General features: G+C 47.4%; 1 protein-coding gene across 1 annotated transcript in view; it reads right to left on the reverse strand.

Annotated features, from left to right (window-relative positions):
• Positions 1-140: 140 nt before the first annotated feature.
• Positions 141-13,600, reverse strand: part of LOC311118373 (uncharacterized protein) — a 35,132-nt gene continuing 21,672 nt past the window's right edge. Inside the window, exons 4-5 of the mRNA XM_084193178.1 lie at positions 814-933; positions 141-352 (exon numbers count right to left, since the gene is read on the reverse strand). Of these exons, the coding sequence (XP_084049304.1) occupies positions 316-352; positions 814-933 (157 nt within the window). The 3' untranslated portion in view covers positions 141-315. The remainder of the gene's footprint in view (positions 353-813; positions 934-13,600) is intronic.

Here is a 13,600-nt window from a genome sequence, read left to right on the forward strand (position 1 = left end):
ATCTCCGAATTTGGTTGGAGATTCTGGAAAACATAATAAATCCCCATGAAACTACATTTTAAAATATTTCAAAACTATATTTCAATAGATAAAATACATTACATGAAGCAATAAAATATATGCCATTACATAAAGCAAAAAACATACACTGAGTATACAAAACATTAAGAACACCTTCCTAATATTGAGTTGCACCTCCCCTCTCTTTTGCCCTCAGAACAGCCTCAACTCGTCGGGGCATGGACTCTACAAGGTGTCGAAAGCGTCCCACAGTGATGCTGGCCCATGTTGACTCCAATGCGTCCCACAGTTGTGTCAAAATGGCTGGATGTCCTTTGGGTAGTGGACCACTCTTGATACACACAGGAAACTTTTGAGCGTGAACAACCCAGCAGCGTTGCAGTTCTTGACAAAAACCTGTGTGCTTGGTACCTACTACCATACCCCGTTCAAAGACACTTAAATATTTTGTCTTGCCTATTCACCATCTGAATGGCACATTTACACAATCCATGTCTCAAGGCTTAAAAATCCTTCTTTAACCTGTCTGCTCTCCTTCATCTACACTGATTGAAGTTGATTTAACAAGTTACATAAATAAGAGATCATATCTTTCACCTGGATTCACCTTATCAATCTATGTCATGGAAAAAGCAGGTGTTCATAATGTTTTGTACACTCAGTGTATTAAAATATGACATAAACAACTAATTATAAGCAGATGCTTTATAGTATATGCTCAGATACACAAAATACATCTTGTTTCAGATCTTGAAGATTCTCATCTTCAATAGTAATATGATACATTTTTACCTAGGGTCAAAGGTCACTGGTCCATCACTAAAATGTATAGGATGATCCATAGAGAAGTCACTCTTCATGGACAGATGACTGGGTACTGGAGAGACTGATCTCAGAGTTTGGTTGGAGATTCTGGAAAACATAATAAATCCCCATGAAACTACATTTTAAAATATATCAAAACTATATTTCAAGAGAAAAAATACATTACATGAAGCAATAAAATATATGCCATTACATAAAGCAAAAAACTTACACTGATTATACAAAACATTAAGAACACCTTCCTAATATTGAGTTTCACCTCCCCTCTCTTTTTCCCTCAGAACAGCCTCAACTCGTCGGGGCATGGACTCTACAATTAAACCTCCACTTTGTCACTGATTGGGTGTCGTCGGGTGAGGTCGTCGGGTAAGCTTGGCTTTATACATAGTTTGGGCTTTGTCGAGTAAGGCTTAAACTATGTATTTAGATTGTAGTTAGGTATTGTAGGTAGTTATCGTGGGTTGTTGTATGTAATTATTGTAGGTTAGTATTGTATTCGGCTGAGCCCGGTGTAGCACGAAGCTAGCTGGCTAATCCACTACCTAGCGGGTAGCTACTGGAAACTATTAGCATCGGTATAGTTGTTTCACGCCTGAGTACCTGTAATTATGCCAGCTGGCTGCCTACAATAATTACATACAATATTTGCCTACCATTCAGCTGTTTTCTAACCTCATCGTCTGAACCGTTAACGTTAGGTAGCAAGTGGCTACTGTGCTTGAAATTTAGCTAGCTTGTTGCTACCTGGATAGCAACTAGTAAACAATAGCTGGAACGTCCTGGCGAACAGACGCGAACTGGCTGAGTCAATTCAGTGGCTAGCTTTGCACTTGGCTAGCTAACAGTAGCTGCTAGGGGTAAGTCATAACCTACATTTGTGTTTTAATTTTACATATTGGTAGCTAGAGTCGTTCAAGGAATTCGGGACATGGGTGACTAGTTAACGTTAGTTTTGCTCTCTCTCTGAAAGCAATGGCTAGCTAGTATGCTAACTATTCTAGCTAACTAACTGGCTGAATAAGTTGACGACGGACTCGCTCAAGCTGTCGGGACTAACACACAACGTTAGACACGGACACGAATGATCTGCTTGGCGTGTTGACACACTGGTGGTTTGTTGTGGCCGAGTATTGGTGCTAAACCGTGTTGTTGGAGTCCGGCATGCTAGCTGGCTGTGGCGTCTTATGACTAGGTGCCCTGGACGATTTTCACGGAAGAATACTGTACCTAGTTAGCTAAATGAATAAACTAAGTTAGTCTATTCCTAGAAACATTGATCCGCTGTAGTTTACAACAATTATAGTTTCTGAGGTGGAAGTTGGGAGAGTTATATTTGGGTGTTGTGGTGAGGGAGGCCCCGCTCTCTCCTTTCCCAGATGTTTAGTTCATTTCATTCCGATCTCCTTTGCATTATTGTAGCCATTTTCTGCAGCCTGTCAACTATGCCTCTGCCTATCCCTGTTCTCTCCTCTCCGCACAGGCTATACAAACGCCTCACACCGCGTGGCTGCTGCCTCTCTAACCTGGTGGTCCCTGCACGCACCACCCACGTGGAGTTCCAGGTCTCAGGCAGCCTCTGGAACTGCCGTTCTGCTGCCAACAAGGCAGAGTTCATCTCAGCCTATGCTACCCTCCAGTCCCTCGACTTCTTGGCGCTGACGGAAACATGGATTACCACTGAAAACACTGCTACTCCTACTGCTCTCTCCTCATCTGACCATGTCTTCTCGCATACCCCGAGAGCATCTAGTCAGCGGGGTGGTGGCACAGGAATCCTCATCTCTTCCAAATGGACATTCTCTATTTTTCCCCTGACCCATCTGTCTATCTCCTCATTTGAATTCCATGCTGTCACAGTCACTAGCCCATTTAAGCTTAATATCCTTGTCATCTATCGCCCTCCAGGTTCCCTTGGAGAGTTCATCAATGAGCTTGACGCCTTGATAAGTTCCTTTCCTGAGGACGGCTCACCCCTCACAGTTCTGGGGGACTTCAACCTCCCTACGTCTAACTTTGACTCATTTCTCTCTGCCTCCTTCTTTCCACTCCTCTCCTCTTTTGACCTCACCCTCTCACCATCCCCCCCTACTCACAAGGCAGGCAATACGCTTGACCTCATCTTTACTAGATGCTGTTCTTCTACTAATCTCACTGCAACTCCCCTCCATGTCTCCGACCACTACTTTGTATCCTTTTCTCTCTCGCTCTCCTCCAACACTACTCACTCTGCCCCTACTCAGATGGTAATGCACCATTGCAACCTTCGCTCTCTCTCTCCCGCTACTCTCTCCTCTTCCATCCTATCATCTCTTCCCTCTGCTCAAACCTTCTCCCTCCAATCTCCTGATTCTGCCTCCTCAATCCTCCTCTCCTCCCTTTCTGCCACCTTTGACTCTCTATGTCCCCTATCCTCCCGGCCGGCTCGGTCCTCCCCTCCAGCTCCGTGGCTTGATGACTCATTGCGAGCTCACAGAACAGGGCTCCGGGCAGCCGAGCGGAAATGGAGGAAAACTAGACTCCCTGCGGACCTGGCATCTTTTCACTCCCTCCTCCCTACATTTTCTTCATCTGTTTCTGCTGCCAAGACCACTTTCTACCACTCTAAATTCCAAGCATCTGCCTCTAACCCTAGGAAGCTCTTTGCCACCTTCTCCTCCCTGCTGAATCCCCCCCCCCCCTCCTCCCTCTCTGTGGATGACTTCGTCAACCATTTTGAAAAGAAGGTTGACGACATCCGATCCTCGTTTGTTAAGTCAAATGACACTGCTGGTCCTGCTCACACTGCCCTACCCTATGCTTTGACTTCTTTCTCCCCTCTCTCTCCAGATAAAATCTTGCGACTAGTGACTGCAGGCTGCCCAACAACCTGCCCGCTTGACCCCAACCCCTCCTCTCTTCTCCAGACCATCTCTGGTGACCTTCTCCCTTACCTCACCTCGCTGATCAACTCATCCTTGACCGCTGACTATGTCCCTTCCGTCTTCAAGAGAGCGAGAGTTGCACCCCTTCTCAAAAAAACAACACTCGATCCCTCTGATGTCAACAACTACAGACCAGTATCCCTTCTTTCTTTTCTCTCCAAAACTATTGAGCGTGCCGTCTTTAGCCAACTCTCTTGCTATCTCTCTCAGAATGACCTTCTTGATCCAAACCAGTCAGGTTTCAAGACTGGTCATTCAACTGAGACTGCTCTTCTCTGTGTCACGGAGGCTCTCCGCACTGCTAAAGCTAACTCTCTCTCCTCTGCTCTTGTCCTTCTAGACCTGTCTGCTGCCTTTGATACTGTGAACCATCAGATCCTCCTCTCCACCCTCTCCGAGCTGGGCATCTCCGGCGCGGCTCACTCTTGGATTGCGTCCTACCTGACCGGTCGCTCCTACCAAGTGGCGTGGCGAGAAGCTGTCTCCGCCCCACGTGCTCTCACCACTGGTGTCCCCCAGGGCTCAGTTCTAGGCCCTCTCCTATTCTCGCTATACACCAAGTCACTTGGCTCTGTCATATCCTCACATGGCCTCTCCTATCATTGCTACGCAGACGACACACAACTAAACTCCTCCTTTCCCACTTCTGATAACCAGGTGGCGAATTGCATCTCTGCATGTCTGGCAGACATATCAGTATGGATGACGGATCACCACCTCAAGCTGAACCTTGGCAAGTTGGAGCTGCTCTTCCTCCCGGGGAAGGACTACCCGTTCCATGATCTCGCCATCACGGTTGACAACTCCGTTGTGTCCTCCTCCCAGAGTGTGAAGAGCCTTGGCGTGACCCTGGACAATACCCTGTCGTTCTCCGCTAACATCAAGGCGGTGACCCGATCCTGTAGGTTATTGCTCTACAACATTCAGAGAGTACGACCCTGCCTTACACAGGAAGCGGCACAGGTCCTAATCCAGGCACTTGTCATCTCCCGTCTGGATTACTGCAAGTCGCTGTTGGCTGGGCTCCCTGCCTGTGCCATTAAACCCCTACAACTCATCCAGAATGCCGCAGCCCGTCTGGTGTTCAACCTTCCCAAGTTCTCTCACGTCACCCCGCTCCTCCGCACACTACACTGGCTTCCAATTGAAGCTCGCATCTGCTACAAGACCATGGTGCTTGCCTACGGAGCTGTGAGGGGAACGGCACCTCCGTACCTTCAGGCTCTGATCAGTCCCTACACCCAAACGAGGGCATTGCGTTCATCCACCTCTGGCCTGCTGGCTCCCCTACCTCTGCTGAAGCACAGTTCCCGCTCAGCCCAGTCAAAACTGTTCGCTGCTCTGGCACCCCAATGCTGGAACAAGCTCCCTCACGACGCCAGGACAGCGGAGTCACTCACCACCTTCCGGAGACATTTGAAACCCCACCTCTTTAAGGAACACCTGGGATAGGATAAAGTAATCCTTCTACCCCCCCTTACCCCACCCCAAAGAAAGAAAGAGAAAAAAAAACATATTGTAAAGTGGTTATCCCACTGGCTATAAGGTGAATGCACCAATTTGTAAGTCGCTCTGGATAAGAGCGTCTGCTAAATGACGTAAATGTAAATGTAAATGTACAAGGTGTTGAAAGCGTCCCACAGGGATGCTGGCCCATGTTGACTCCAATGCGTCCCACATTTGTTTCAAAATGGCTGGATGTCCTTTGGGTAGTGGACCACTCTTGATACACACAGGAAACTTTTGAGCGTGAACAACCCAGCAGCGTTGCAGTTCTTGACAAACACCTGTGTGCCTGGTACCTACTACCATACCCCGTTCAAAGACACTTCAATATTTTGTCTTGCCTATTCACCATCTGAATGGCACATTTACACAATCCATGTCTCAATTGTCTCAAGGCTTAAAAATCATTCATTAACCTGTCTCCTCCCCTTCATCTACACTGATTGAAGTTGATTTAACAACTTACATAAATAAGAGATCATATCTTTCACCTGGATTCACCTTATCAATCTATGTCATGGAAAAAGCAGGTGTTCATAATGTTTTCTACACTCAGTGTATTAAAATATATGACATAAACAAATAATTATAAGCAGATGCTTTACAGTATATAGTCAGATACACAAAATACATCTTGTTTCAGATCTTGAAGATTCTCATCTTCAATAATAATATGATACATTTTTACCTAGGGTCAAAGGTCACTGGTCCATTACTAAAATGGATAGGATGATCCATAGAGAAGTCACTCTTCATGGACAGATGACTGGGTACTGGAGAGGCTGATCTCCGAATTTGGTTGGAGATTCAGGAAAACATAATAAATCCCCATGAAACTACATTTTAAAATATATCAAAACTATATTTCAATAGATAAAATACATTACATGAAGCAATAAAATATATGCCATTACATAAAGCAAAAAACATACACTGAGTATACAAAACATTAAGAACACCTTCCTAATATTGAGTTTCACCTCCCCTCTCTTTTTCCCTCAGAACAGCCTCAACTCGTCGGGGCATGGACTCTACAATTAAACCTCCATTTTGTCACTGATTGGGTGTCGTCGGGTGAGGTCGTCGGGTAAGCTTGGCTTTATACATAGTTTGGGCTTTGTCGAGTAAGGCTTAAACTATGTATTTAGATTGTAGTTAGGTATTGTAGGTAGTTATCGTGGGTTGTTGTATGTAATTATTGTAGGTTAGTATTGTATTCGGCTGAGCCCGGTGTAGCACGAAGCTAGGTGGCTAATCCACTACCTAGCGGGTAGCTACTGGAAACTATTAGCAACGGTATAGTTGTTTCACGCCTGAGTGCCTGTAATTACGCCAGCTGGCTGCCTACAATAATTACATACAATATTTGCCTACCATTCAGCTGTTTTCTAACCTCATTGTCTGAACCGTTAACGTTAGGTAGTAAGTGGCTACTGTGCTTGAAATTTAGCTAGCTTGTTGCTACCTGGATAGCAACTAGTAAACAATAGCTGGAATGTCCTGGCGAACAGACGCGAACTGGCTGAGTCAAATCAGTGGCTAGCTTTGCACTTGGCTAGCTAACAGTAGCTGCTAGGGGTAAGTCATAACCTACATTTGTGTTTTAATTTTACATATTGGTAGCTAGAGTCGTCCAAGGAATTCGGGACATGGGTGACTAGTTAACGTTAGTTTTGCTCTCTCTGTGTGTTCGTGCCGTGAAAGGAGGGGTTTCTTCTTTGTCTGAAAGCAATGGCTAGCTAGTATGCTAACTATTCTAGCTAACTAACTGGCTGAATAAGTTGACGACGGACTCGCTCAAGCTGTCGGGACTAACACACAACGTTAGACACGGACACGAACGATCTGCTTGGCGTGTTGACACACTGGTGATTTGTTGTGGCCGAGTATTGGTGCTAAACCGTGATGTTGGAGTCCGGCATGCTGGCTGGCTGTGGCGTCTTATGACTAGGTGCCCTGGACGATTTTCACGGAAGAATACTGTACCTAGTTAGCTAGCTGAATAAACGAAGTTAGTCTATTCCTAGAAACATTGAACCGCTGTAGTTTACAACAATTATAGTTTCTGTGGTGGAAGTTGGGAGAGTTATATTTGGGTGTTGTGGTGAGGGAGGCCCCGCTCTCTCCTTTCCCAGATGTTTAGTTCATTTCATTCCGATCTCCTTTGCATTATTGTAGCCATTTTCTGCAGCCTGTCAACTATGCCTCTGTCTATCCCTGTTCTCTCCTCTCCGCACAGGCTATACAAACGCCTCACACCGCGTGGCTGCTGCCTCTCTAACCTGGTGGTCCCTGCACGCACCACCCACGTGGAGTTCCAGGTCTCAGGCAGCCTCTGGAACTGCCGTTCTGCTGCCAACAAGGCAGAGTTCATCTCAGCCTATGCTACCCTCCAGTCCCTCGACTTCTTGGCGCTGACGGAAACATGGAATACCACTGAAAACACTGCTACTCCTACTGCTCTCTCCTCAGCTGACCATATGTTCTCGCATACCCCGAGAGCATCTCGTGGTGGCACAGGAATCCTCATCTCTCCCAAATGGACATTCTCTATTTTCCCCCTGACCCATCTGTCTATCTCCTCATTTGAATTCCATGCTGTCACAGTCACTAGCCCATTTAAGCTTAATATCCTTGTCATCTATCGCCCTCCAGGTTCCCTTGGAGAGTTCATCAATGAGCTTGACGCCTTGATAAGTTCCTTTCCTGAGGATGGCTCACCCCTCACAGTTCTGGGGGACTTCAACCTCCCTACGTCTAACTTTGACTCATTTCTCTCTGCCTCCTTCTTTCCACTCCTCTCCTCTTTTGACCTCACCCTCTCACCATCCCCCCCTACTCACAAGGCAGGCAATACGCTTGACCTCATCTTTACTAGATGCTGTTCTTCTACTAATCTCACTGCAACTCCCCTCCATGTCTCCGACCACTACTTTGTATCCTTTTCTCTCTCGCTCTCCTCCAACACTACTCACTCTGCCCCTACTCAGATGGTAATGCGCCGTTGCAACCGTCGCTCTCTCTCTCCCGCTACTCTCTCCTCTTCCATCCTATCATCTCTTCCCTCTGCTCAATCCTTCTCCCTCCAATCTCCTGATTCTGCCTCCTCAATCCTCCTCTCCTCCCTTTCTGCATCCTTTGACTCTCTATGTCCCCTATCATCCCGGCCGCTTCGGTCCTCCCCTCCAGCTCCGTGGCTTGATGACTCATTGCGAGCTCACAGAACAGGGCTCCGGGCAGCCGAGCGGAAATGGAGGAAAACTAGACTCCCTGCGGACCTGGCATCTTTTCACTCCCTCCTCTCTACATTTTCTTCATCTGTTTCTGCTGCTAAGGCCACTTTCTACCACTCTAAATTCCAAGCATCTGCCTCTAACCCTAGGAAGCTCTTTGCCACCTTCTCCTCCCTGCTGAATCCTCCTCCCCCCCTCCTCCCTCTCTGTGGATGACTTCGTCAACCATTTTGAAAAGAAGGTTGACGACATCCGATCCTCGTTTGTTAAGTCAAATGACACTGCTGGTCCTGCTCACACTGCCCTACCCTATGCTTTGACTTCTTTCTCCCCTCTCTCTCCAGATAAAATCTTGCGACTTGTGACGGCCGGCCGCCCAACAACCTGCCCGCTTGACCCTATCGCCTCCTCTCTTCTCCAGACCATCTCCGGTGACCTTCTCCCTTACCTCACCTCGCTGATCAACTCATCCTTGACCGCTGGCTATGTCCCTTCCGTCTTCAAGAGAGCGAGAGTTGCACCCTTTCTCAAAAAACCAACACTCGATCCCTCTGATGTCAACAACTACAGACCAGTATCCCTTCTTTCTTTTCTCTCCAAAACTATTGTGCGTGCCGTCTTTAGCCAACTCTCTTGCTATCTCTCTCAGAATGACCTTCTTGATCCAAACCAGTCAGGTTTCAAGACTGGTCATTCAACTGAGACTGCTCTTCTCTGTGTCACGGAGGCTCTCCGCACTGCTAAAGCTAACTCTCTCTCCTCTGCTCTTGTCCTTCTAGACCTGTCTGCTGCCTTTGATACTGTGAACCATCAGATCCTCCTCTCCACCCTCTCCGAGCTGGGCATCTCCGGCGCGGCTCACTCTTGGATTGCGTCCTACCTGACCGGTCGCTCCTACCAAGTGGTGTGGCGAGAAGCTGTCTCCGCACCACGTGCTCTCACCACTGGTGTCCCCCAGGGCTCAGTTCTATGCCCTCTCCTATTCTCGCTATACACCAAGTCACTTGGCTCTGTCATATCCTCACATGGCCTCTCCTATCATTGCTACGCAGACGACACGCAACTAATCTTCTCCTTTCCCCCTTCTGATAACCAGGTGGCGAATCGCATCTCTGCATGTCTGGCAGACATATCAGTATGGATGACGGATCACCACCTCAAGCTGAACCTTGGCAAGACGGAGCTGCTCTTCCTCCCAGGGAAGGACTGCCCGTTCCATGATCTCGCCATCACGGTTGACAACTCCGTTGTGTCCTCCTCCCAGAGTGCGAAGAGCCTTGGCGTGACCCTGGACAACACCCTGTCGTTCTCCGCTAACATCAAGGCGGTGACCTGATCCTGTAGGTTCATGCTCTACAACATTCGGAGAGTACGACCCTGCCTTACACAGGAAGCGGCACAGGTCCTAATCCAGGCACTTGTCATCTCCCGTCTGGATTACTGCAACTCGCTGTTGGCTGGGCTCCCTGCCTGTGCCATTAAACCCCTACAACTCATCCAGAATGCCGCAGCCCGTCTGGTGTTCAACCTTCCCAAGTTCTCTCACGTCACCCCGCTCCTCCGCACACTACACTGGCTTCCAGTTGAAGCTCGCATCTGCTACAAGACCATGGTGCTTGCCTACGGAGCTGTGAGGGGAACGGCACCTCCGTACCTTCAGGCTCTGATCAGTCCCTACACCCAAACGAGGGCATTGCGTTCATCCACCTCTGACCTGCTGGCTCCCCTACCTCTGCTGAAGCACAGTTCCCGCTCAGCCCAGTCAAAACTGTTCGCTGCTCTGGCTCAGGTATCAACTGGTGATTAGGATTGTTAGATGAACCCACTAAGTTCCTGATGAACTCAACTGGTGAGCCTCTTTAGCAGCTAGTTCCATGGACACACTGATTTCAATGTCCTTTGCCGAGGTCAGATGACTTTCAGTCAACAGTCTCTTTTGTGTAGCTTCACTCCGTAGCCCACATACTAGTCTGTCTCTAATGATGTCATTTAGAACAGCATTAAACTCACAGTGTTCTTGTAGTTTCTTTAATGCAGCAGCAAACATTGTTACTGATTCTCCCTCTTCCTGATGTCTCCTGTGGAACCTGAACCTTTCAGCATTAACTAGTGGTTCTGGTGAAAAATGTCCTTTAAGTATCTCCACAATATCCCCATACGTCTTATTACCTGTTCTGTCTGGCTGTAGCAGGCTACCTAGTAAATTACATGTCTTTGGCCCCATTACACTAAAACATGGAGGCACAATGTTGTCTGACAACCTGACAACTCTTTCTTAGCTTAACTCCACGACTCAATACTTTGATCAAACTGTCCAATATTTCCAACAATTCCAATAATTGTTCATTTCTCAATAAGCTCCTGATTGTCACTCACTTCAATATTGTCCTCAACCACAGCAATATTTTCCTTAGTCACATGATCTTCATTCACTTCACTCACTGACGTTTCCTCCTAAGTTCGCTCATTTAGCAGTTTTAATTAAAAGGTTATTCTTCACAGTTGAATAAATGTCCTTTCCTTCAATCAATGTATATTCCTCCCTTTTAATCAAGTTGTTTTCCCACTCCGACGTCCGTCTCCAGTCCTTTTCTGCAGTCCATGACGATGTTAACTCTCTTTCTTAGCTAGCTGGACTATGCACTTGCCTCTGCTATCAATACACTGTGCTAACATTAGCCTAGACTGGACCACAGAAAATAACAGTTTTAAACAGTTGTAAAAACCCACTTCTTCCAGACAGAATAGTTCCTGTAGATTCAGACTTACTCATCACCAATCTTTTGTTATGTCTCGTGGGTTTCATAACCACGTCTGTATAACAATTCAATAATGATGAGACAGGAGACAGGAATCAGTTCAACCATTTATCTGGAACGTGATCATCTCAACACATACAAACCCCCATGATGCTCTGCAGCACAACCCCAATATACAACAAATACATAGATAAGTAAATGGACACAAAACAAAACTCATAGAGGAATTTAAATGTTCAGTTGTAGAAAGTAGGGCCATGGGATAGGGTCAGAAAGGTCAGTATGTTTGATAACTGGTTACAGAGGTGACATAACAAGCATAAGGTCCATTATAACACAGTGAAGTAGAGGTGGAAGCTAAAAGCAGACATGGACAGTGAGACGGTGTGAGGAGGTCAGGGGTGAAACACTAGATCAGGACAGGTAGAAATGGCAGGGCTGGAAATAGACACAGAGACACATTCTGATCATGGCTCAGACCTGACCTGAGACACCCAAACAGAAGATGCCATAGCAAAGTCCTGTCCAGTAGGCTATATGGGATTTCCTTTCATCAAAATACAACACATGGAAATGTGTCCAGTGTGTGTGTCTCCAGTGTGTGTGTGTGTCCAGTGTGTTTGTGTGTGTCCAGTGTGTGTGTGTGTGTGTGTGTGTGTGTGTGTGTGTGTGTGTGTGTGTGTGTGTCCAGTGTATGTGTCAGGTGTGTGTGTCCAATGTGTATGTGTGTGGGTCCAGTGTGTGTGTGTGTGTCCAGTGTGTGTGTGTCCAGCATATGTGTGTGTGTCCAGTGTGTGCGTCCAGTGTGTGTGTGTGTTTGTGTGTGTCCAGTGTGTGTGAGTGTGTGTGTCCAGTGTGTGTGTCCAGTGTGTGTGAGTGTGTGTGTGTAAGTGTGTGTGAGTGTGTGTGTGTAAGTGTGTATGTGTGTGTGTCCAGTGTGTGTGAGTGTGTGTGTCCAGTGTGTGTGTCCAGGGTGTGTGTGTGTCCAGTGTGTGTGTGTGTGTGTGTGTGTCCAGTGTGTGTGTGTGTGTGTGTGTGTGTGTGTGTGTGTGTGTGTGTGTGTGTGTGTGTGTGTGTGTGTGTGTGTGTGTCCAGTGTGTGTGTGTGTCCTGTGTGTGTGTGTGTGTCCAGGTGTATGTGTGTCCAGTGTGTGTGTGTGTCCAGTGTGTGTGTATGTGTGTGTGTGTGTGTCAGGTGTGTGTGTGTCCAGTGTGTATGTGTGTGTGTCGTGTGTGTGTCCAGTGTGTATGTGTGTGTGTCGTGTGTGTGTGTGTCCAGTGTGTATCTGTGTGGGTCCAGTGTGAGTGTGTCCTGTGTGTGTGTGCGTGTCAGTTTGTGTGTGTGTGTGTGTCCAATGTGTGTGTGTGTGTGTGTCCAGTGTGTGTGAGTGTGTGTGTCCATTGTGTGTGTGTGTGTGTGTGTGTGTGTCCAGTGTGTGTGTCCTGTGTGTGTGTGTGTCAGGTGTGTGTGTGTGTGTCCAGTGTGTGTGTGTCATTTGTGTGTGTTTCCAGTGTGTATGTGTGTGTGTCCTGTGTGTGTGTGTTTGTCCAGTGTGTGTGTGTGTGTGTGTGTGTCCTCTGTGTGTGTGTCGTGTGTGTGTGTCCAGTGTGTATCTGTGTGGGTCCAGTGTGAGTGTGTCCTGTGTGTGTGTGCGTGTCAGTTTGTGTGTGTGTGTGTGTCCAATGTGTGTGTGTGTGTGTGTCCAGTGTGTGTGAGTGTGTGTGTCCATTGTGTGTGTGTGTGTGTGTGTGTGTCCAGTGTGTGTGTCCAGTGTGTGCGTGTGTCAGGTGTGTGTGTGTGTGTGTCCAGTGTGTGTGAGTGTGTGTGTCCAGTGTGTGTGTGTGTCCAGTGTGTGTGTCCTGTGTGTGTGTGTCAGGTGTGTGTGTGTCCAGTGTGTGTGTGTTCAGTGTGTGTGTGTGTGTCCTGTGTTTGTGTTTCCAGTGTGTATGTGTGTGTGTCCTGTGTGTGTGTGTTTGTCCAGTGTGTGTGTGTGTGTGTGTGTGTCCTCTGTGTGTGTGTGTGTGTGTGTGTCCAGTGTGTGTGTGTCCAGTGTGTGTGTGTTCAGTGTGTGTGTGTGTGTCCAATGTGTGTGTGTGTGTGTCCAGAGTGTGTGTGTGTCCATTGTGTGAGTGTGTCCAGTGTGTGGGTGTGTTTGTCCAGTGTGTGTCCAGTGTGTGTGTGTGTGTGTGTGTGATCAGTGTGTCTATCCTGTATGTGTGTGTGTGTGTGTGTGTGTGTACAGTGTGTGTGTATCAAGTGTGTTTGTGTGTCCAGTGTGTGTCAGTGTGTGTCCTGTGTGTGTGTGTGTGTGTGTGTCCAGTGTGTGTGTGTGTCC

Source organism: Coregonus lavaretus (genome assembly GCF_964263955.1).
Source record: "Coregonus lavaretus genome assembly, contig: HAP1_SCAFFOLD_1419, whole genome shotgun sequence".
Taxonomy (NCBI): Eukaryota; Metazoa; Chordata; class Actinopteri; order Salmoniformes; family Salmonidae; genus Coregonus; species Coregonus lavaretus.